General features: G+C 36.6%; 1 protein-coding gene across 7 annotated transcripts in view; it reads right to left on the bottom strand.

Moving 5' to 3' along the window:
• The window catches only part of glra2 (glycine receptor, alpha 2), an 81,055-nt gene that overhangs the window by 33,965 nt on the left and 21,443 nt on the right, over positions 1–25,647 (bottom strand). For all 7 annotated transcript variants that reach the window (XM_007891638.2, XM_007891637.2, XM_007891639.1 and 4 more), the window contains 3 exons: positions 12,609–12,832; positions 6,814–6,896; positions 2,654–2,791 (listed from right to left, as the gene is read on the bottom strand). In XM_007891638.2, the coding sequence (XP_007889829.1) occupies positions 2,654–2,791; positions 6,814–6,896; positions 12,609–12,832 (445 nt within the window). The remainder of the gene's footprint in view (positions 1–2,653; positions 2,792–6,813; positions 6,897–12,608; positions 12,833–25,647) is intronic.

Here is a 25,647-nt window from a genome sequence, read left to right as displayed (position 1 = left end):
AATGAAGACATTTTTCTAAAAAAAAATGAAACGGTAATTTAGCTCAGCTACTGCTCCACAGTCCATTTGAATAATTCAATAGCCTCAAGCAACCCAGTCACAACACTCATGTTTATCAAAATAATAAGGTCAAATTAAGCCACAAAACATTTGCAATTCTGTTGATCCGCTGATGCCTTCAGTATCCTGAATGTCTGGGCGCTTCATGTTCTGTCAATGTAAAATGTTAGTGGGAGTCAACAATTCTGATGCTATGCATCAGGTTTACCTGATCTTTGAGAAAGGTCCCTTTCATAGAGTTACATAGAATGATATAGCATAGCATAGAATATACCATTCAGCCAAGCATGTGTTTATACTACAAATGAGCCTCCATCTCAAGCTAATCCCCTTTCTTATACCCCTGTATTCCTTTCTCCCTCTTGTATGCATTCTCTTAAATACATTGATACTCTTTGCTTCAAGCACAGCTTCTGGTAGCGAGCTTCTGATTCTCACTATCCCCTCACAATATCATCACTCTCATACTCATTTTACCTGTCAAATACAATACTTGCAAACACCGGCAAGCTAGGACTACCCTCCCTGTTAAGGCTTTGACTTGCAGGGTTAGCAAGAACTGATTGGGAAGAATCCCAGCCTCTAGTGACAACTACTCCTCCAAGTCCAGCCAGTGAGTCAGTCTGGCTGGTCCATCGTCATCAGTGCCCTGAAGTATTGCAAACCTAGCTGGCTTAGGAACCAAACTACCGCATTTATTTCATTCCAATATTCCATTGCCAGGCATCTCAATTCAGAATCAACTCAGCCCTGAAGAGATCCTGCTTACTTCACCCTAAGGAGAATAGTTCCATTTTGCTAACTCTGAAAAATATCACGTGAGACATTATTATAAAGTAATGACATACAGAGTGCAGGTCCCAGCTGGCTTTTACTTAGTATAAAAATAGGTGTTCAATTCATCGGGTTCTGCATATTAATCTGACATTTGCATCCCAACTGTCTCACTGCTGAAAGCTATTTCACTTATACTGCACAAGAGTAGAAAGGTAAGTGGGAAGTTACCACTGTGAGTTCAGAATGCCCATTTATCCATCAGGTCTATGAAAGACTGATTGACCAAACTGGAGTTCAGGTGGTTTCCTTTACAAAATGCATGTCTGATTTATCCGAATCTACACACGTATCAAAATGGGTTCACAAATTTTAATTTCATCATGTTGATGTACAAAGCCCAATATTGCTAAAACTGTACGAGAAAATATTAGGTGAGGTATCAGTGAAGGTATCATCTATGAATAATCATTTATCAATATGCATTTATTGTTTGCTATTTTTTAGGATGTAGAACAAGATTTGTCTGAACGCAAGAAGATTTTTTACCAATTGAGGAGAAGAACTGAGAATCTTTGAAAGTTTGATGAAGAAGTGATGGTTTGACCCATGTGGTGTCTTTGGGTATTTCATGATTATTTTGAGACTTTATTGCCAAGCTGATAATAATAATAATCCTTGCATTTGATATAGCGCCTTATCACGTCTTTGAGACATCTCAAAGCACTTCACAGAATATACTGTAAAGTGAATTGACTAATTGACTATATATTTTGTGGGCGAAATGGGGCAGCCAATTGCATACAGCAGTGTCCCACAAACAGTCGTGGATTAAGTAACCAATTTTTTTAAGGTAGCTATTCAGTAACTAAGGAGCACACACATTTCCAAACACTTTGCCACCAAATATTACTCCAAACCCTTACTGCTAGTTAAACAGATTGTTCTATGACTTGGGAACATTATTCTTTCTCTCTTATTAAATAGACAGACTTTGCTACATGCTATAAGTGGAAAAATATTAGTTCTACATTCAAATGACAAGCACAGCATTGTGGAGTTAATTGTGATAAGTTGTGAAATATGATGTGTTCAACAGCAGAACACCAGTAAATGAATTACAAGGAATTGCTATACTGTATTTTTTTTGATCAGTCAGATTCTAACATATGTAAAAGCTGATCCCCATGTTTAAGAGTATCCATACCAAATTAAAATTTCCACTTATGCACATAGATGGCAGATGGCTATGACGCGAGTGTGCTCAGCCCCCCTCAAATCTATCTATTTATCAACTCACCAACTTTACTCCAGTTTTGGCTAATGAGGTGTTTCAGCCTGGAGAGGGGTATCTGTAATGGGATGTGAAGTAAACGAGTGTAGCAGTCAATTAGATGAGTGAGTGAGAGTTGGATTTAGTACCAGGACACACACACAAACTGACAGAGACACCCATACACTCTGCAATCTTCAGCAAAGCACGGTCAGGAAATACAGGAACATGGATCAGCTCAGCCCCAAACCAAAGAATATTTTCACTTGTTGCCTATGCTTATACACGGAAATTTCCCTATCTGCGGAGTACAGTGTCCACTCTCTCTCTCTTCCAAAATGATTTATAATCCTGGAAAGCAATAGATAAGAACTAGGAAAAGCCAAGGTTTGCGGACTCAAGAGTGTGCAACTGGATACTGCTGGAGTCTAACCAGCTAAAACTGCACAGTTTACCATTGTGAACACTTGCTGACTCTATATTTGGCTTTTTTGGGTGAGTTCCCATTAATATGATTCTACTGAACTTCTGATTGATTAAACATACCTGTATTATAATGCTTTGTGCAGTATCCCAGCTCCTTCTCATCCTTCAGAATAAACTGTGGAAGGGTTAGTCCATCTGCAACCTGCACTGGGCCATCCTCCAACCACTCAAATATCAGATCATTCATTGTGTATCCAACTGCAAACCAAGAGTGAAAATGCAAATTAATCCATGAAGATTAAACCAGATGAAGAATAAAAATCAAGGTTGGTGTATGAAACCTTTACCTTAGATGTCCAATGGCGATATGATGTTTGTAATGGAACTAGAGGGTGTAAGATGATCAGAATTATGAGGATGGTCAATGTTTGCAGTGGAAATGATCAGAGACAGACACAAGACCAACATGGCAGTTATCCAATGGAAATGAAGATAAGCAGGTAGAAACAGACCAAGGTTCTGTACAATTCCATTATCATGGTTGATGGATCCAGGGGATACAGTAATATGCTGGAAAAATCATAATATCATATTTGATCTAGATGTAATACATTAGGAAGCATTAGTAAATTTTAACTATCTTAGAAATATAATTTTTAAAAATTTATAAAGAATAAGCAATATTTGAAAAATCTGATTATTTGGGATGTATTTCTTAAGAATGGATTGTAGCTTAGATCTCTGGGATGGTTTATCTGAAGCACAGTACAATGATTGAGATGTCTGCAATCTCAATAATCCCATCCTACCAATGTAATGGCTTAAAATAGTTGCAGGGGAATAAAAGTGAGGAAGGAAGTTAAATGCGTAATTTATAACAGGTATAAAGGGGGAAAACAAATCGTTTCCAAATTTCATGAAGAACTTAATAGATATTCTAAAAGCCATTGTTAAAAGAGATGATTAATCTTCAATGTTGAATTTCCGGCAATTATATTCTATCACTCTAGTTTAGCACCTAGAAAAGAATGCTGACACAAACTGATATTGTTCAAGAGAAGAACATGATTATTGAGAAATCTCATCCAATCTTAGACCTAAGTTTCAGTTGTAAAACAACTTCTGCTGTCACCAAAATGATAACCTTTTCTATTAGAACCTTTGGAAATATTACACATAATTGCAGTTGTATCCACTGTGAACGTTTTGATAGATAAGCTTTATCCTCTGCACGTCTGTATACGATCTACTGAGCCATAAATCTTTTTTTGATTAAACTTTATTGTGTTTTCATGCTTCTTGAGATATAAATGACACAGTAATTCTAAGAAGCAACCGTGCAGTAGGCAGATAATTGAAATATCTAATCACATTAGTAGCATGTCTCAACAATTAGAATATTGTTATAGAATTGACATTGATTACAAATTATGCCTCTGGATTTGCATGTTACTTCTTGTTCAGATTTTAAAATGGATTTTAAATTTTCCTAGTAACTAAGTGTAATGAGAATGTCTTGACTTAAGCTTCCCCGATAATTTTATTATGATTCTTTTTACATAGAATAATATAGCAGGCCATTCAGCCCAACCGGTGTTCATATTCCACATGAGTTTCCTCACCTCCTATTCCCCTCTTCCAAACCTCTTTATTCACTTCTAACTCATGTATGCATCCTTATATATACATATATAAACACATTTAGGATTCTTTGGTATAAGAATGTTATGAAAGCTAAGGACCATTTAATAAATTATCAAAAATTAACAGCCAGGTCTGTATAATTATAGTATAATTGATTCTCTCAATACAGTAGATCCCTAAATAAAAGAATGTGTATTGTGCGATCCAGTTACTTTTAGAATTGTGTTGACCAGCTATTGTACACACTCACTGCTGTGTATACATAGTTCCCTCCCTACATATACATTCTCAGTGGAGAACCAACAATTTTAATGAGTATGAAGCAACTAACATTCATAGCTGAATATTGGGCAAGTTTAGAATTTACATTGCTCAAGTAAGATTGGTGGTTATTATAAATGTTATCACAGTACAGATTAGATAGTTTGCTGTTCAGCATGCAGCAATTCAGAAAATGTTGAGGGGTTGATGATTGAGTTGTCCTTAGCACTACTGTATCTCAAAAATTAACCTATTTAAATATGATTAAAGATAGTTGAATTTTGCCACAAGAAAAAAATATCAATCAGTGCTGAGATTAGTGATTGCAGATCACAAATGCTTTAGTCTTCAAAACCCTGAGATTCACATCAAAGTTCGGATCTGCACGAGATCATCAAACCAATATTGTGTTCTGGAAAATAACTACTCTTCCAGGCTGCATCGTCAACTGTCCATTGCAAACCTTCGTGCACACCTAGGATTACTGCATTAGTAAAAAGGAGTCAAATGTGCCGTTATTTTTAACTGGATCTCTTAACAAAACAAATATGTGAAGCTGCTTGCGAGAACACTGTTCCAAATTGATCTACTTTTGAGAGGGGTCCCTGCTATTGGCATGATGTACTTCTGTTGCTGGAATGAACTCCACTTGAATTAATTCAAAATCCCAACAAGAAATGCCACAACTTGACCACCAATTGTTGGTTACAACTTGCATTTTATTTTAAAGAGGTAGTCAAAGGAAGAAATATATAGGAAATTACTGTTAAGGCATTGTGTCAGGAAGGAGGTACTGGGTTGAATACTTAGCTACAAGTGCTGAAGGGGAGATGGTGATCTAGACTGAACTAAATTATTCAGGCAGTTTCCAACCTCAGACTGAGTAGAGGCACTGAAGGGGCAAATTAATTCACATAATTGGTCAGGCCTGATAAGTTACTTGAAGAAATAATTGTACTTTATGTGGCTTCCAAAAAACTTTACCAAACATGAAGATTAATAAGTTGAAAGCTTGCAACCTCTGACTGTGGTTACTATTAAAGTCTTTGATATTAATTTGGCAATAAGTTGCCCACAAACACATATAGATATAGATATTATAGCTGGTATAATAGGAAGAATTATCAAGGTGCCAATTTTCAACTTAGTATTCAGAGAATATTCTTTTTAAAATGATAAAGCAGAAGTGTTTAATTTCTAATAAGAAAATAACATTGAATATTTCATTCTGGGAGTACATTGAAAGGATCACTAGGCCAGGTTTCAATAATGTGCCAAGTTATCATGGAAATGAGGACGTAACAATATCAATATGTGATGTTGTCACAACTTGGCCTTTTGTCAGTGAGCTGAGCCATTGTTGTGAATGTGAATTATTAATACACTGGGAGGTCAATTTGGCAGTGAATTAGTTACCTCTCTGTGAGAGGCTACTTGTGATGCTTGAGTTGGAGAATAACAATGTTACACTTGTGCAAGAATTTGGGAATAGAAATAGGACACTCAATAACATCACGCCTCCTCTTCTATTAGTCTCTGGCAACTAACCGTAATTCAATTTCTCTGCCTTTTCTCCAAATCCCTAAATATACTATATACTAAGTATCTTTCCAGCTTTCTTTTGAACACTTCAAGGAAGTATTGTACATCAGAGTTTGGGGGATTAAAGAGCATTATTGGACAATGATTTCTACTTACACCTGACTGTTATGATGACACTGATGCATCAAGCAAAAATATTGTTAAATACTTTGAGCTTTGACAACCTTCATAAAGATAAAATTCACCTATGTTTTTGTTAAGAAACATATTATGTTGTAGACAAAGCAAAGTACCTTGTCTCCTTCCCATGTTTACATGTGGCTCAGTACTCTCCCCCATCACTCTCCTTCAGCCAGTCTGGGCCACGGACACCTATCAGCCTGGCATCAATGCTGCTTCAGTCCATTCAATAGGACAGGTGTTTCTCTGAGAAAAACTAGTCTCACCAATTTCCTCTCTGGCCTGCTCCATAACGCCCAAAATTGAGAAATTAATTGCAATGCTGAGGACAGCTACAACTGAACTACTGAAAGATGCATTTCAATTTCAGTCAAAGCCTGGAGAAAATATTGACTATTTTTAAAATCCAATTTTTCATGTCAGATGAAACATCTTAGCTTGTATACTGGTAGAAAGAAATTCTTGCAGCTTGATATGAAATAAAATAGTTGGCACTGGTATGTAACTGATTACATGGGAGATGGAAAGGGACACATGCCACTATAGTTGGCAAGGTTCATGTGTCTATTATTCACTTTTATGAGATGTGGCTTGACAATGCACAGAGACTAAAATTAGTCTTGTGTACATGCATATGTAACCCAGTTACTTACAGCTCTCTAACTGCATTGCGCATGTTTGCATATCCATTGGGAAATTTTTCAGGTCCATTGGACAGGATAATGTCAGTGTAAGTCTGAAAAATAGGTAACATATTAGGGAACCTTTTATCTTTTCAGCACAGGGGACTGTGTGGTGTAGAGGATTAGGACACTTCTTTCATCTTTGAAACCTGGATCTAAATCAGAAAGATGGAATAAAAAAGACTTTTCTCTCTCTCTCTTTCTGCTGGTTGTTAAGTGTCCTGTGTGAGATGAATTTGTCTGATGTCAATCCCATTCCCAGTGGAGAAGAGATCAGAGTACAGAACTGTTATCTAAAGAGGCACTATCACGAAAAGAGAAAAACCTGCTGAAACATTCTTAACATCATTTTCAGGCACTGGCCCTCTACACCAGTGAATAAAATATTTGAGATTAATTAACACGTATTAACATTAACACATCATCACACTAAAAATTTTGAAAATGCACAACAGTAGTTTACCATGACGTTTTCACAAAATGTTTCTTAGTAAAAAAAAGCACTGGTGATTGATAACTGGACAAACTTGCTTCCACCACTCAATAAGAATGGTGGTCACAATGAGAAAAAATAAAACTGGTGTAGAAGGAAATTGTTATTCTGAGGTTAAGATTAAGGCACAGTTTTGTGAGATTTCTTAACAGGATTTCTTGATTAAGAAATCTGGATCTCCATTGTGCTGATTCACATAAAGGCTTCAACTTGATCAGATCAGGTGCCTTAAAGTCAACATGATGTGTGTGATATGCTTCATGTTAACAGAAAGAATCCCATATGGATTTTTTAATTAAGAAATCCCATCAACAAATATCACAAAATAGACTGAAGTGTTAGGAACAGTGTAGAGGGAACTCCAAACTGCCCCTTATCAACACTCTGTGTTATATAAATGCAATTTGTTGTTGTCATGTGTTGCTCCTATTGGTGGAGCACATTTGCTTGTTGTTAATATTAGAAACAAGAGGGCTAATGTTCCAATCTTCATCACTGGCATCCTTCACCTCAGTGAGAGCAAAATGCAATCAAAAGATCTGTTATTTAATAGTGCAGCATTTTCATTGCCTCTTCCTGGAGTTCACTAGAAAACATAATAAACTAAAAACAAAGGAAAGAAGACAAGTTAAAAGCCAGTAATTATTCAATAAAAACATGGGCTGTTTCTCTGGTATTTATTGTCAGGCTCTTTTATCCATGCAACTGAAATGTTAGTACAACCTTGTGCTTGTAAAGGACTATAGGTTGGCCTCACGGTCTTAACTTTGCTGATTTCACATTGTTGTTTATTGAAAGTCAAGCGCAAAGGGTAAAGAATGCTAATAGGAAAACACTGCTCTAAATAAAGCTATGGCGCTTTGCAGCTTTTGTAAAATTCAAACAAAAAACACAACTGCTGTGTGAAAGAGATCCTGAAATCTATTTAAAAGAGAAATGTTTGCAATTAATTTGGCTTATTTTCCCCTATACCTCTTCTGAACACAGCAATTTCTCCTGAAGTACAGGGTCCATGGTAGCAACAACCCTGGAAGATTGTTTAAGTGGTTAGTTAACATGTTTGAGCCGAGTTGGAGATTGTTGGTAGGTATTCAACCACGAGGGGTAATAAAGGTCAATGGTTTCCTTACTCAAAATCTATAAACACAGACATTCCTAGAAGGTAACTGGATAGCTATTAAGAGCAAGTTCCAGGTTAATGTTTTCCCTTTCTAGGCTGGGATACTGAGGCCAATTGTGATGTTCAGATTACTGCTTGGCTGAGATCTGGTAACTAACATGAACCAAGTATCGTCCTGATCTGTATGACTCATAGTGGGTATTGAGGGACACCAGTTTGATGTTCTAAGTTGATAGTGAAAAAGACTGATCTCTAAATGCAAAGAGAGTATGTACAAGCGCTCCTGGATGCTAACCCATCTGAACCTATGTAAATGCAAGTTGTTGTTGTATTAAATTTGATCATATTGAACATTCAGTTATGAATCAGTAATGAGCCAATTTGTCACACACACAACAAATTACGAAAATGTCACAAAGCGCTTTACACAGTTGTTTGGATAACTGAGCTGGTGCAGGGGATTGGGGAGAGAGAGGTACCTGAAAGGACAATCGAAAAGATAGGTATTAAGGTGGACTTTAAAGTGGGGACGGAAGACAGGAAGACAAAGAGATTTTGGAATGGATTCCATACTTTGTTGTGATATTATAGAATTTAGAAAATTTGTAAAGTAACTCTTTGTTCTCAAGGCATGTGAAAAAGTTCCACTTTTAGAGGGAAAAAAGTACTAAGTCAACAAAGATACAGGATCAAAGCTCTAACAAATGCAAAATGATTTCTAATACAATAAATGTTAGTCAATTGCATTACTGATATTTGACCATGGTAATTATAGTAATAATAATACTTGCATTCAGTACAGCGTCTTATCACATTTTCGAGACGTCTCAAAGCGCTTCACAGAATAAACTGTAAAGTGAACTGACTGTATATTTTGTGGGCGAATCGCAACAGCCAATTGCACACTGCAGTGTCCCGCAAACAGTCGTGGATTGAGTGACCCTATGTTTTTTTAATAGACAAGTTATCTGGTGGAGATAGTACAATACAGCATTTTGCAAACAAAAGAACAGAATGCTTTTACTCTGGCCTTTCTGACTGAGATAAAAGTAGAAGCTGACAATTTTAGGATCAGTACCAATGAGCACAAAAATAACATAGATGCCTTTGGGGGTCAGTTACACCAACACAACAGGCATTCTCCTACCACTCACATTCTGCGCTGATATTCTAAGTAATCCCTCGGACAGGAAAACAACTGTTGACCAGAACTAATCAGCAATTCATTTTAAATAATCCAGATGCTAACACACTTTACTGTGTCACGAAGACATTTTATTTTGACGATTTCAGGATGAGTTTGTTTTATAGTCACTGGTTATGAAATGTAAATGAGAGATTTGGTACTGAAGAAACCTATATGCACAGATGTGCCATTTGGCATAACTCCAGAATGCAGGAGTGTCTGTTACCAGTGAGATATTTATTATCAAGCAGATGCCTCCGGTAACCAACTAACTGCAGTGTGAGCTGTCAATTTCACCCATCTCAAATTTAAATTCATTACAAATTATTCCAATCTTATCTTTTCATGGGTTTGGGTGGAATGACTGCAAGAGAAAGTGGTTACTAATCCAACGTTTCAAGGGAGTTGTTAATGTCATTGCTATTAATTTAATGTAAATGGCAATAAAATGTGGAGGGGGGGTGGGGAACCAAATCATTTCATTAAAATAATGACCTTTCTGGATTCTGGAACCCATTTACAATAGTGACATTTACCAACTTGACAGTGATAGTCCTCTTCCACTAAAAAAAATCAAAAGACTTCCTGGCTTTTAAGCAGTTAGTCCCCAGAGATCTTGAGAACATCTCAGAAATGTGTGCCAAATTGGAACAAAAGAAATGGATTCAAAATACGTACAGATTGCGGCAGTTAATAAGATTCTTAAACCAGCAACAAAGGGATAATCCACTGTTTGAGTAATTAGAAATCAATCGAGCTAAAATAATAAGGCAATAATAAATGGAGACACACATTATTAGCCATCAGTGAATGGACTCTTTGAAGTTCACTGTCAATACTATATTCTGTGCTTCAAAAAAATTCATCTATATTTGTGAACAAAGATGATGGCTGATGAGATTCAATTATGTTGCCCATCAGTGTGTGTCCATTCAACCACTTCTCCCACAGGAGTCTTTCACTTGATTTTATGGCTCTTTCCTCTATGAATTATTCAAGAGTACAAGGAAATGATAGATCAAGAGGAGGAGAATTTTCTTTTTTTCCACTTTTCATCCCTTCTCGCCTGAAGGTGCTATTTCTTACTGGAGGATTATTTTTGGTCAGCTGAATGTTTGACATATTCATAAATCCATCATCATGTTTATGAGTGGCCAAATCAAACTGAGAGTTCCACATATGGATGCCATCTATACATGGAGAGATTATGCAATACGTTCCAGGATGCTTGCAGCTCTTCGCTGCCTGATCCAAGGATTTTAAGTCTGACTTTAGATAATAACTGCTGTTTGACTACAAAGGGTATCACAACACATATCTGCACTTTCCAATAAGGATCACTAGACAGTGATCATGAGTGGAAACTATGGTTGATTTCCCCTCCTTCTGCTAAATTTGGGTCCTGAGGCTAATTGTAGCACCTCTAGTGCATCTTAGCTGACATCAGCTAATTCAGCTGAGTTGCCCACACCTGAGACATTCCTGGTCTATACAGCTGAATGAGCTCAGATGGAAGGGGTGTGTGTGTGTGTGGTGCTGGATGAGGATAGGATCGGTATTGGCTGTGATATCCCCACACTTGAATAGTCTGCTAATACTTGCAGTCCAGTATCACACATGAAGAATGTCTGTTAGAGACCAGCTGGCACCTATCATTAACAGTGGAGTGAAGGGAGTAGGCAGAAAGCAATAGCCCTTTCCCTTAGGAGTGAAATCCCCACAGGAGAAAATTCATGGAGAAAATTGCTGATGGAAAAAAAATGATCAGATTGACCATTTTTAGTCAAACAAATATCTTTCTGAAACAACCATAAAATAATCTGAAAAATACCACCCAAATTGAAACATTAAATGAGGTAACAATATTGTTGAGCTAATTTGTATTTTATGGGCGAGGGAATTTAGGAGAGGGCGGAAGCTAACATGGAGTATAATCACTGGCACTGATTACGCTGAATGCCCTGTTTCCATGCTTAACCTTCTATGCAGATCTATGTAATTTGCGAGTACATAATGCCCTGTTTGCTAGAAGCAACAAAATTTGTATTCCATATTTATAATGGCATTTTTGGAAGAAATGAAATGCAACATTTTCCACTGTGAATGAATAGTGCAGTGTCTTTGATTACCTTACAAATACCACTAATACTTTTTGCTGTGTAAAGCACTTTGAGATGTCCTCCTGATGTAACAGGCACATTATAAATGTAAATTATATTGCATTGCATTTGTAATAATTTGGTTTAAAAAATTCACTGTGACCCAACCATCAGCCAACAACAATAGAAAAGATCCTGGTACCATACTGCCTGATATAAAAATGCCAATAATCTTGCTATTTTCATTTTAATAAATCATAACAACATCTTAGTGAAATTGATAATTTGAGATTGTTGTCAGCAATAAATACTGTAGCTTCCAGTATTCCAGTAATTGAGAACTATTTGACTCTGAAGCTCAGCATTCAATCCATATTACACCATTTTGTCCCCTCGAGGATAGATGTTACCAATGCTCTCCTTCTCAGTCTCCATTGTTCAACTGTCCAGCAGCTTCAACTGACCCAGAACTCAGCCACTATGATCCAATCTTCTCAAAGTCTCTTTCAAAATTGTTTGACCGTGCTACCTCTCTCCATGCCTTCAAAAACCTGTTAAAACAGATCTCTTCAACCATGCAACATTTCTTTGTCAACATTTCTTTGTCCCTGCTCGTCCAACACAATATTTGTCAAGTGCTTTGAAATACTTATTTTTTAAAAACTGAAAGGCGCTATATAAATTGGAATTCGTTGTACTTTCTTCCCAAACTCCGAACAATTGCTATAATTTAAATATACTTCAGGATCGCTACAGCATTGTACAGAATATACAGTGTGAGACAATTGCCCAATGATCCCCAATTTGAGTTAACATCTTAGAAAGAGGAAAAACATAAGTAACATACTACAGGAAAGCAAATCTTACCTTATACTGTACAAAACATTTCCATTCTTAAATATCCGAAGCAGTTTGTTGTCTGTCGTCACTTCATGAAAACTTGCACCCTTTTCATTGGCAAAGAATAAATCAGGCTTCCAGATAGAATCCAACATGGAAGGATCCAAATCCAAGGAATCATCCGGGTATTCACTGTAGGCTAATCGTGGATCATTCCATGTTTGTCGTAGGAATATATTCACTCTGTAGTCCTGAACACATGGGTAGATATGTAAAAATCTGTTCATTAGAAGCAGCTTTACGTTATTGGAATCTTGAGCCATTTGTAGCCTCTGCCAATGAAACATGGCAAGGTATTTCTACTTGCGTAACTCAGACCCGAAAACATAGGAATAGCAATGACCAGTGCTATTAGCTACTTTTCTTTCTTTCATTTACCCACTTTGGCATCTTTCCATTTCAATTTATTTTCATTTGTTGGTACAAAATTGCACTGAGAGTTGCTATGCACGTACTTGAGATCTTCTAGCTACATCCGTGCATTATTTTAGCTAAAAAAAGAGATCAAGTTCCATGCGGAAGAGGGGTCAGACAGCCAATTACAATGCTAAGTGATAGCTAGCTGACTGAATCCGTTTCAGTTTCTTATTCAGTGTAGAACCAGCGCAATAATGCACTGTAGGTATTTGGAGATCACACTGAATGTATAGGATTGTGCTTTGAAATACTAATTGAACTAATAACAATGTGGAGATTTTATCCTCCCATATACCATTTCTAGCATATGCAGCAAAGTACATTTTATTAAGATTCATGATTGTAGCAAATGCCAAGTAGCCTGATGGGAAGAATAGTTCAGACAATACCCCACCTCTTCGCACACAATCAAAATTAATTCCAGGAAGTCACACTTTCATCATTGTTTCCTTCTAATTTTATTGCCTTCTAATTTGCATCTCAGCCTTGGCTGTTACAACCCTTTTGGGATGTGGAATAACCATGCATAGAGCACTTGCCTGTTGGAACAGCCTGTAGGAGCAGAAGCAGCAGCAGCAGCAGCAGCAGCAACATGCATGACATTATTGTTTTAATGGATAGCAAGTTTAAGCAGCTTGCTTCAAAATGAATTACATTTATGCAAATGCTTTCTCTCCACACCATAACTACAGGAGTTGACTCACAAACATGTGATGCTCAGATCTCTCCAATAGTATATCTGCAGTGCAGTATTCTACAGCTCTTAATTTCAAAAGTTAAATGATCTCTCGAGTTCCTGTTAAATTCTGATGTAGGTTTTGTTATACTTTCTGGTCATAAATTACTGATGCTAAGGTGTCCAATATAGAATGGAAGAATTAGCACATTTATGGTGTTAAAATGCTTGTGTGAATCTCAAGGCAGAGGCTTAACTTTTCTCTGGTTTTGCTCATTGATGTATAGAGCTCCAATGTTAATCAGCAACCATATCATTGAACAACCTCTGAGATTAATGTACCAACAGACTCAAACGTTTTGTGGTAAGCAACACCAACATTTTTTGTTTGTCAGAATATGTGAAATGTAATATGGATCCATATTCACATTACATTTTAAATAAATATATTTAAACGGATTAAAGTAACAGATTAAATAAGTACAGTGAAAAGGAGAAGAATCATTTCTGATGTTAGGCATACCTACATTACCCTTCAAGTTCATACGTTTCAATGAGTTTTCCGTGAGAGACTGTTGCTCATTCTTTACATATTCTCTACATTGTATGTGATGGTGCAACCGTAACAAAAAGTCAATGCAACAACCAGTGGTCTTAACGACTAGCAATAGATAGTGTGATGTCTTTAGAATCCAAAACAAAACTGTTTTCTGTACTCCAGCCATCGCAAGCTGATATCTAATTCAATGTTTTATTGTCAATGGGTGTGCTGTATGCAAACCATTAATTTAGTATTGGCTTCTACATTGCCTAATACACTATAACTGTAATAAATATAAACTAATAACAAGAAATGGCAATAGCCTAGTATGCAATTAGTGGCAATTTCCTATTATATTTTAATTCGTTTTTATTAGGCTATTATTCAAGACATGATCACTTTAAAGTTTATTAAATATTCCATCATTTTTGCCTCCACTACCAATGAATAAATAAGAGGCTGAGGCTGCTAGTGTTTGATTTACTTTGAGGAGTGCAACCCAAGACATGAGTGACAAAGGCAAAACAGTTGTACTTGTCCAAACTCATACAATTGTTTCCAGAGTTTGGATGAAGATCAAGCTCAGGAGGTGGTAGTAATATTACTGCAGTGTTTTTTAAGCCTATTGAGAATACATCTCTATCCTCCTTGGAGAGGGGATGGGGAAAGAGTCAGATAAGAGGAGCCTCCTTGGATCTGAACTATCTCCATTCTTGAGAATGGAATGTTGGTCTGATTCCTGAGCCTGGCAGATACACAGTAATCCAAGGCTCTGCTGATAATAGACCAGCCCGCCTGGCTTGTCGGCAGGTCTTGGAGGGGTAGACCAGTCACTAAAGGCTTGGATCCTTTCCACTCGACTCCTGTTAATCTGATAAACTGCAGCTGTAACAAGGTAGGGTGGTCCTAGGTTATCATCCCAAGTTACCAAAGATAGCATGAGAAATTGGCAGCTCTTGATTCAGGAATCCTATTGTATTGGAGATGGGGCGATCATTGGAGATCATGGGAGATTTGAATCTAATAGATTTATTGAAATCTGGTCAAAACAGAGGACTACCCGGATGTAGTGTTAAGAAGTACTGGAAGAATTTCTCTAAACATATTGAAGAAGGACAATAAAGCACAATATAATAGTCTATCTCACTAACGCAGCCTTTAGCTATACAAATTACAGCATATGTTTTCCCGTATTATAACCAATTTACTATCATCCACACCTTAATGGATGCATCTTATTTTGTTTCTATATTGAGTGGATGATATGTATATTCGAGCATGATTGCTGGGTACATCAGTGGGTTTCAATAATGTTATGATTTTCTAAACTGTTAAGTTGATGAGGTAAATCCAGACCCAAGTGGAATTTCTAACCATATCTGAAGTTGTTCAATGGTAAATATCACACCAAAATTTGCAACATAGCCACTGTAGTGTAACCGAGTAGTTAATCCATAGTTGGGTATGAAATAATTCAATTTATTAGAGGAAGAAATGAAATTCATGTATCACAGTTTAGTAGAAGGGAATCAGCTGGTGTTGTGGGGTAGCATATGTTCTCGGTTTGAATTCAGCCAGATTGATGGGTTGAAGGTCTCCTCTTTCTACTGAACATGAGGATCCTACATGAAATGCGTTGAAAGAGTTTCATTCCAGTTTCATTCAGTTCCCAGTAAAAGTAAGATCACAGCACAAACTCTCACAATTCAGTGCTAATTCACACACTAAACATAAATTGGAAGAGACACTGAAGACATTTTTACAACCAATACAGACAAAACAAAAGCTAAGTTTTCTTGCATTGTTACAAGAGATGATTGTCAAAAAATTCAACATAAATGACTTAATTATTCTACCTACATTGTGATAGGATTTTTCTTGATTAATTTAGTCAGAAAAACTCTGAATAAAACAATAGAAAGATCTATGCAGCAATTCAAGGAGAAAGCAACTGATTAAAGTGATATTTCTGGAAATTCTATTTAACAAAGTCTATCATGTATCCATCTCTAAAAATAGAAATCCTTTTGTTACATTTTTATAATAATTTTCTCATTATATATAGACATGATGGGAATTTTGCTATTTTTAGGAATCAGTTTATGATGAACTGTTTGTGAATTAAGAGCAATGTGAGGTTAGAGTGTTTGTATTAGCTTCAGTCTGGTATTGAAATATTTCCTCTTCCCTTCCATTGCAACTGAGGTTCAGCTCATTTCAGCATTTGATGCAGATGTTTTGCTTCTGTATTGACAGTAATGAATTACTTCAAATGAATGATTCTTCAATTGTTGGCAATTGTATCAACTTTGGCAATGTCAGCTTATGGTGTTGAGTCCCAGGCAAATATCACACTGCCATGCATTTACTGAGAATTACTCCTTCATGTTCTTTTAAAAATGCATTTATTTATGTATAATATTCACCTGCTTTCTTGAGTTGAGAATAGTACAAGTTAATGAGGCATTTCAAGTGTTGGTTTTCTAAATAAGGGAGATGGAACTTGGTAAAAGTATTAGAGTATATGAATGAATGAAGTTGGATTTTATAGTCACATTCCATGTCTCTCGACATATGTTATTTTCAAACAACAGAGTCCTACAAACAGTCATGAGGTGAGTGACCATTTAAGATGGAGAATTGTTGGCCAGGGCACTGTAAGAAACTGCTTTCTATGTTCCATTAGTCATGGGATCTTTAACATTGACATGAACAGCAGGAAAATAAGACCTCAGTTTAATGTCTCATCTGAAGGACTACATCTCAGGATTGAATCTGAATATTAAACTGGAACTTAAATCTTGTTTGGGAGTTCAAACTTACAACCTTGTAACCCAAAAGAGAATGTGCTTTCGATTCAGAGAAAACTGATGTACAGAAATGAATGATGTTGAAAGCTAGTAAAAAGGCAAAGTAATCGTAACTAGTCAGACACTACTCTTGCTGGTTCCTTTGTGTAAATCAGTCATGAAATTTGTTTATTTAGAATCCCTGAAAAAAGATTCACTTATTTTAATGACTATTTCACAGGTTCCAATTGAAGACACTCCAGCCAAATGTCTGTGTCTAATTCTTCTAGGTCTATATAAAACCTTTACCTTACTATAAAGAGTCCGAAACTCTGTCTGTCCAGCGCCTTGGGATGTCCTCCTGACGTGAAAGGTGCTATATAAATGTAATTTTGTGGCTGTTATTGTTGTTGTTGAATAATTGCAATGCCTACCACAAAGTTAAAACATAATCTGTTGTTTTGATAAACCATTAAAATCAAGATGGCGGTCAATAAGACAGTAAATAATAGGACATCTTATTTCATCCTTGTCTCTTTGCAAAAAATATTTAGGGCTTCTGATTGTATGTTTTAACCAATAAAAACTGATAAAACATGCCCGATACAAAAAGATTAAATCAGTGTTTATCCAATAAACACCGGAAAAACACCCGAAATGGTTACTGTAATGGAAGATGCAGTAGGTGCATCTTTTCATTACTGTAACAAAAGCCCCCAAAAACCCTGAGTTATAAACACTCAAAAAATAATAATAATAAATAATAATCCTTGCATTTGGTACAGCATCCTATCATGTCCGAAGGTTGTCTCAAAGAGCTTTACAGGATTTATTGAGAAATTATGTGATTGCATTTGTAGGCAAATATAGCAGCACAATTGTGCACAGTAATGTCCAACAAATAGCCATGAAACAAATGATCAATTTTATTTGGGGGATTGTTGGCCAGGACCCTTCTCTTCTCGAATAGTGTCATGGGATCTTTGACAACCACCTGCACAGGCAGATGGGACCTCGGTTTAACATTTTATATGAAGGACAGCACCTCTGACAATGTAAAATAAACCCCGAAAAATGAAATTAATAACACCAAAGACAGAGCCCTAATTATATTCTAATTCTAAACCCCATTCATTGTAAGCCACAATTTGTAAGAACTGTTGCAAAGACTGTAAGGATTCTTTTAAAAGCAATAATCCAAACTAATAATCCAAAGTAATAATCCAAGCACTTTGCAATGTCTGAACTTCACTGGCACCTCTTATTGCTCCCAGTAGCAGACAATTTAAGCCTTGAATAATTCTTGTTTAACAGTCTACTTTTCAAGCTCTGCTGCACAATATCAGACATTTTAAATTATTTAACATAAATTACTTTGATGGCTATAATGCTTTTTTTATGATTCTAAAACTAATAACACAGCAAATATTTTCATTTTACTGCTATGCCCCAGAAATGTTGCAAGCACTATTACTGAGCTAAAACAAACCAAAATGTTTGCAATGTTTTTAACGGAAATGCTAAAAGTGTTTTTTAGTAATCACTAAATTTCATATAAACAATTGAATATTTTTGCAAAATATTATAATTTTGAAACTTTATGCACATAAAAGAACTAGTTAGGAATTAGCACACATTGTTAATATGACAATGTAAGCTATAATATCCATGCAAATTTAAAAAAATGAAAATTGGATTATACCAAGGAAATGACAGATTTTTAATTTAGTCAGCACTGTATGAATTATTGTGAAATAGTTAAATAATATATGAAATAATTTTATTAAACTTTGGCTTCTAATACATTTAGATTTTCTGCATTAAACAGATTAATAATAGATATTAATAATAAAAACAATTTAGTGATAGCTATGTTCCCCAATAGATAACCAAAATTACATGGGGGCGAATTTCAATATAAAGTGTGGAGAAAATGGCAACATAAAATAGTTTAAGCATTTGAGAGATGCACTTTTACAAATAAGTAAGATTTTTTACAAAAACGCTCACTGGCTCAAACTTTGCTACTTTGTCAATATCTACCTGAATAGTCAATTTAGGTGAAAGTAACACTGGCAAGAACTCTAGGGAAAAAATCTGGGTCAAACATGTGTTTAATTAATTTAAAAATTACACAGCCTATGTTTCCATTGGCTTTTCTTTATTCAGCACAAAAAAAATTAATGTCATCACTGTAAAAGTCTTAATTGGCCCTGATTAAGACACAGACCACAAATATATGGTCAATTCACTTTACAGTCTATCCTGTGAAGCGTTTTGAGACGTCGAGAAGACGTGAAAAGCGCTATATCAAATGCAAGGATTATTATCATATTATTATATAGACCTATTATTGTCATAATTTTAGATTGTTTTAAGGCCTCTGCTAATTTACAGCTGTAAGTCTTTGTACAGCATGCCATAGGACTTGCAGAATGATCCAATATGATGCATTGGACAACAGGTAGAATGGGGAACACAATTCTTTAATTTAAACATTCTTTCTTTTCAGCTATTGCTGCATTTACCCATATATTGTTTTGTCTTAGACAAAAGTCAATTCAGTTGTTAGACACTACACATGTTATTAAATCTTCCTTTAACCAAACTCCTTTTTGCTGAAAGACTTTCATTTTACACTTTCTTTACCAGCCTTGAGAAGGGGTTTGCCAGGTGGAAACAACAACAACAAAATTACATTTATAGAGTGCCTTCCAGGTCGGGAGGCCGGCCCAAAGCACTGAACAGTCAGGTGTCGGGGTCTGAGCATGGGAGAGGGGTGGTCTAGAGGTGAGGAAGGCAGAGAGGTGGGAGGGAGACCAAAGGCATGGTCAAAGAGAAGGGTCTTGAGACTGGCCTTGGGAGGAAGCGAGGTGAAGGGATCGTGGGATGGAGTTTCAGAGTGTGGAGGCAGAGAGCCTGAAAGCCCGGGTCGGGCAGGAGACATGGAGCAGGCCGGGGCCCGCGGAACGGAGGGAGTGGGCAGGTTGGTAGGGAGTCAGCAGGTCAGAGAGATAGGAGGGGGCAAGGCATTGTTACTATTGATAAGAATGTTTCTGGGCTCAAGAAATTACAATTTAATTCAATATAGGACACTAGTTCAGAAGTAATAGATCTTGACAGCGAAGGGAAATGTTACTTTTTTCTAAACCTCACAACTTCCATAAGAAGATATTTTAAAAATAATTGTTTTGGGTCAAGACAAGCTCATCTGCTTTCAGACAAACTCAGCTTCTCTGTTTCAATACAAAAGGAAATTGCTGAAATGCCCAAACAACAAACTTTATAAATGGTATTTCTGGATGCGGTGGTCTTACTGTTAGATACTTTAGATAAGAGGTTTAGAATCCATGAGCAGGTGGAACATTTTCTTCAAAAGGTATGGAGTTAACTTAGGGTCTGAAGGCTATTTTATAGTCTCTGTGGTTGCTCCCTATCTGGCTATGTGTCGGACGTGTGGAGTGAATGTAAGCGTTCCGAGACGCTGCCCCATGTGAAGGGAGCTATATAAGTGCAAGCTGTTGTTGTTGAATGTACCCCAGCATCTCTTGTCTGATCAACAGTTGGATTCTTTAGGTGTCAACTTTCTTCCCGGAGCCAACTTCAGTTTTGTTAATCCTGTAACTCTCAGCTTCTCTGTGAAATCCAAACTGCTTAGAACTGTTGCTTTTTCCTTGACTACTCCTGTGGAATCACATAGTGTTCAAAGCAACAGCACCTTCTCCAACTACTGAAGGCAATGGCACTCCTTAAAGGGCAGCTTTATATTAAGGCAACAAGGGAGCAGAAGGCTTCAGGTACAATGGCTCCGATAAGCCATGGTGTACATCACAGCCTTTTTGATCGGGATAAAGAGTTCTCCTTCTCCACCTCAATAATGGTATCTTCAATTGAGGCTTACCATGAATATAAACTACCATATGTGACAACACCATCTCATGGCTATCTTCTTCAGTTAAATTCACCTTCACAGCTCAGTGACTTCAGAAAATATTGGACATCACTTCAGTCTTTTGTGGAAAGAAAACAGCACCTAAAATATCTCTCCTCAGCTTTTCTTTCATAAATCTTCTCTTTCAAACAACTGCAGTTTCTCATGATTGTTTTAGACTGATGGTGACAGCGATTGTCTAGCATTATTTTTATTCTGAAATTGTTTGGGGTCATTTATTGTGGCATATTTATGTCTCTGTGTATTTGTGTAATATAATTTGAGTATGCTTTGAAGTGATGAAGAAATGTACCAGCATAATGGTTTACCTGGCATTATTTATTATTTACAATTAATTTGCCAACATTTGTATATATCTAGGAACATAGGAAAATGGGAATAGAAGGCAGTCATTCAGCCTTGTATTTAAAAATCTGCCAAATTCTGGATGCTGAGAAAATAAAGTAAATTGGAATTTCTTGCCCTGTATTGCAAATACTGATTAAACTATTCAAATGCAACTTTATGTCATGCACAAAACAAAATCAGTTTTGTATTGTTTCCCCAGCTATATATGCTCTAGATTATTAGAAACAGCTCAATCGTAAATAATTGAAATTAAATGATTACTGCAAAAGTGGTATGAACCGTCAATTCATAGTAATTACTGTATGTTTTTTTTAACCTTCCTGCTCTTTCTATTTTTAGATACCTTAGTCAAATATTCAAAATGTCGTTTCCATACAAGTTATGGCATTTAAGATCTGCAATCTGATTCCTTGACAGCAGCTAGTTTGGGAACAAAGTGTGAAGTTATGTAGATTAATTGTGCATTTATCATTCTTCAATGCTTCAGAGCTTCCTATATTGATTATTAATTAATGGTAACTTAATAAAATATGTACTGAGCTTTGTCCAACATTAAGAACTTTCTATGTAATTGAAAACCGTGGCACAATGCATTGAATTCAATCTAAAACAAACACATGTAAAATCAATTAAACCGGCCTCCCTCTCTCTCTTTCTCTCTCTCTATTTCTCTCTCCCTCTATTTCTATCAATTCTTTTAAACTGTACGTTTACAAGCAATTGGGAATTTGTTTTCATCAAGGTGAGCAATCCTGGTGCTCATTAATGGATTCTTTTGCACCCTTTGACTGGGGCATTCGCCTCAAATGTTCCCATGACAGACATGGCACAGGTCAGATGTAGTTCAGAGCTCAGAGTGCAATGCAACCAACACCGGAGTGTGACCACTACCTGAGAAAAAAACGATAGTAATGACACACAAGAGTGACTATTTCCCCTTGTTGCCTCATCGAGTGAGATTGCACCGTGACTGTTAATTAGTGCTGAATTGTAAGGCTGTTTGTGCTGTAAGACTTAGGTGTATTGGGAACAAGGTTAGATTGAGGCTACTCACAGATATTTTGTTTAGTTACCTTGACAACCATTGGCAAGAGGCAATTTTAGATCCAAGTGTTTAGGCTGGATTCAAACCTGGGTCCCTGAGATAGAAGTTTAATGCAGGTAAGTACCATTAAATGGGGCACCATCTCCATGAAAAAAACACTAAGCAATTTTTTTGAAGGTTGTTTGTGGTGGGAAAAGAAACAGAAAAGATGTGCAGCATTTTGCTGTGATGACGTGAAACATTAGTGACAGAATAACACAGTTAATGCAATTTACATCATGCAGCTACCAGGTCACCAAATTAATCTGTCATTGATGACGCTTGTTGAACTGTTCCTTTTTTGAAATACCACAATGTTATTTTTTAATCTGAAGAAACGTGGACAAAAAATAATTCAGAGCCAAAGATGTATTTTGTGAATGTTATACTCATGGAGTTGAGGAGGGTGGGGTGGGGGAGTAGTGCTGGAAAATTGAACACTTTTCTAATTTGGACACCCATTAGTGTCAGCATCACACACTCACATGTCAATGCAGGATAAAGTTAATTCCCTCACTTCTAGACCAAAAATGTGCCTCATCTCCAACCTCAGAAGAGCATTCACTGTTCAGTCAATAATTTAGTCCTGTTTTGTGCTGTGGGCCACTAGCAACTGGGTTAAGAATTGCTCAAAGTCATATCAATTAAGAACCTTACAAGCAGAGGAGATTTTCATTGCCTTCATCCAGACTGGATTCAAGTTCAGAGGCTAGCGGTGAAATATCAACCCGCTAACCCACTGTGCCACCAGTTGCCCTACTTTATTTATGGAATGACGAAATAGCCAAGTAGGAATCTGATAAAAGCTGATATCAGATGAGTCTTTCAATGTTATGATAGAACCACTGGAGAGTTCATTGAACACCAACCTAATAGGAATAACATGCAGCAAGTAAAGCATCATGTGAAAAAACAGCATGAATCTAATTAGTTCTTCACTGTCATCCACTTAAATACTTTACACCTTTAGCTCAAGAGGTCTGCTAAATATTTTATTAAAATGTGCCCATAAGCAGTTAGCACATGGTTTAAAAAATGCATCTGGTACACCGCTACATATTCGTGCACAGACAAGGATTAAGAGCCATCTTGTAATGCAAGTTTTAAGGCAGAGTTTCCCAGGTACCACATGATATCTCTGCAATGAATAAATGTTGTGACACTTATAGAAGTCTGTGCTAAGTGGCCAAGTATGGAAAGACAATTGATCGGGATCTGATTTTGTTCTGGTAGCAAGAATTACGTTACAAATTTATAAGTTCTTAAAAGTAAAAAATAGGAGTTACTCAGGTGTGCTAACATTTGATTCCCCCCCACTCCCCTATCCCCGGTACTATTCTCAATGCCAATTGCGCATTCAACATGACTTTGGCTTTACTGTTAAGCTTTTTGTTTAACAGAAGAGCTAAGATCCCATTAACCAGCAGCCAGAAGCTGCAATCCACAAGTCAGAGGGCAAAACTCAAACGCAAACTGAGAATGCTGGTGTGTGTGTGGTGATGGGGTGGGAGGGAGTGGGGAGGAGACAGCCTCCAGCAGATCAAGGTAATTGCTATTTGATACTTTAGGAATTTCTAAATTTCTAAATATAAATTGCATGTTAGAAGTGAGAACTCTATCAACGGGAGATGGCTGAACTATTGAATAATAGTACTATTTTACACTTGTTGGCGTGACCAGATACAACCACAAATTGCATTTATATAGCGCCTTTCAAGTCAGGAGGACGTCCCAAGGCGTTGAAATAGGAGTCATACTTGGATCTGGATACGCACAGGATTTTCAACTCCTGCCTGTAGCTGGAGGTTTTTCATACTATCCCACTGGAGCTCCACTCCAAAATAATCTAATCCGGGGCAGAATTCTTGCAGGTCACTATGACACACTTTCAGGGATTGGTCGGATTCAATATTTGCTAATTGTAAGAGAATTTAGGTGTAAATAGCTATTTTTTTAACCCCTTGCTATCCTGCTTCTGAACATTATTATGCTAAGCATCAGTCTTAGTGTTAAATATTGTATTGAGTGAAGGGCACTATGTAAATGCAAGTTGTTGTTGTATTAGTCTTACTTTCTACCGAAACAGTCTCTGTACAGCTAAACATCTGTGTTGTTCTATAGGATATCAGCTTTCACAATTACTTTGCACGATATCCTGGACAGAGGTATCTAACTCATAAGATTCCCAAAAGGATCTGTAAACAAGAATGTTTTCCAAAGCGACCCTCTGGAACTCTGCTCAAGTGCTGACGTCACAGAAGTGAAAAGGAGATTGGTGTCCAAATGGAGTCCTAACCGTAACACATGCAGGATTCGCTATTTACACAACTTTTGCAAATTTCACAAGTTACACATCTCTACAGCACAATTGTGGCTCTATTCCCATTCTGTTTTAATTTTATCACTAGCTATGGCAGTTAAAATAAGAGTAGTCTAAGAATCGTAACCTTTTATTGGTATTCCTTTGCCACAATTATAATAAATAATTTTAATGCATTAAACATGTTTATGTTTGTTTTGCATTAACCAAATGTTTGCCTTATATTAATATTGGTAATGAGTTTACTGCAACATTTTATTTAGCTTTCATGAGGTAACAGTCTGGTCCGTTTTCAAATCTAATTTCTATTTAAAACTTAAAAATGTATACAGTCTTTATTAAAGTGTATTGGAAAAATACTGCATTAAATAAGAGCTTTAATAATTTATTTGATATAGCGTCTTATCAAGTCTTCGAGATGTCTCAAAGCGCTTCACAAAATATACTGCAAGTGAATTGACTGTATATTTTGTGCGAGAAACGGGGCAGCCAATCGTGCACAGCAATGTCCCACAAACAATCGTGGATTGAAGTGACCAATTTTTTTAATTTTTGAAGGAATTATTACCCCCAGAAAAGTGATCTAACAATCGACTAACAACTGGGTTCCTACTTACTGCTAGGTAAACAGAGGTGTGTGGAGTAAGGAAACTTGCCCAACATTTCGTCCTGCTGGGAATCAAACCCAAGTATCTCACTTGCGAGGTGAATACTCTAACCACTGAGCTACATGACTCCAAAAATGTACTTTTTTGTGTATTTTTTAAAAAGTAAGTAATACTTTTAGCAACTCATAGGATCGAATACCAACATCTAACTGCTTCGTATTTAATGCTTCAGCAAATTGATACCAATGTCTGACTGGAGTAATTTGGAGAT

This window comes from Callorhinchus milii, unplaced genomic scaffold, assembly GCF_018977255.1.
Source record: "Callorhinchus milii isolate IMCB2004 unplaced genomic scaffold, IMCB_Cmil_1.0 Scaffold4, whole genome shotgun sequence".
Taxonomy (NCBI): Eukaryota; Metazoa; Chordata; class Chondrichthyes; order Chimaeriformes; family Callorhinchidae; genus Callorhinchus; species Callorhinchus milii.
This window is presented reverse-complemented; position numbering and strand designations above follow the sequence as displayed.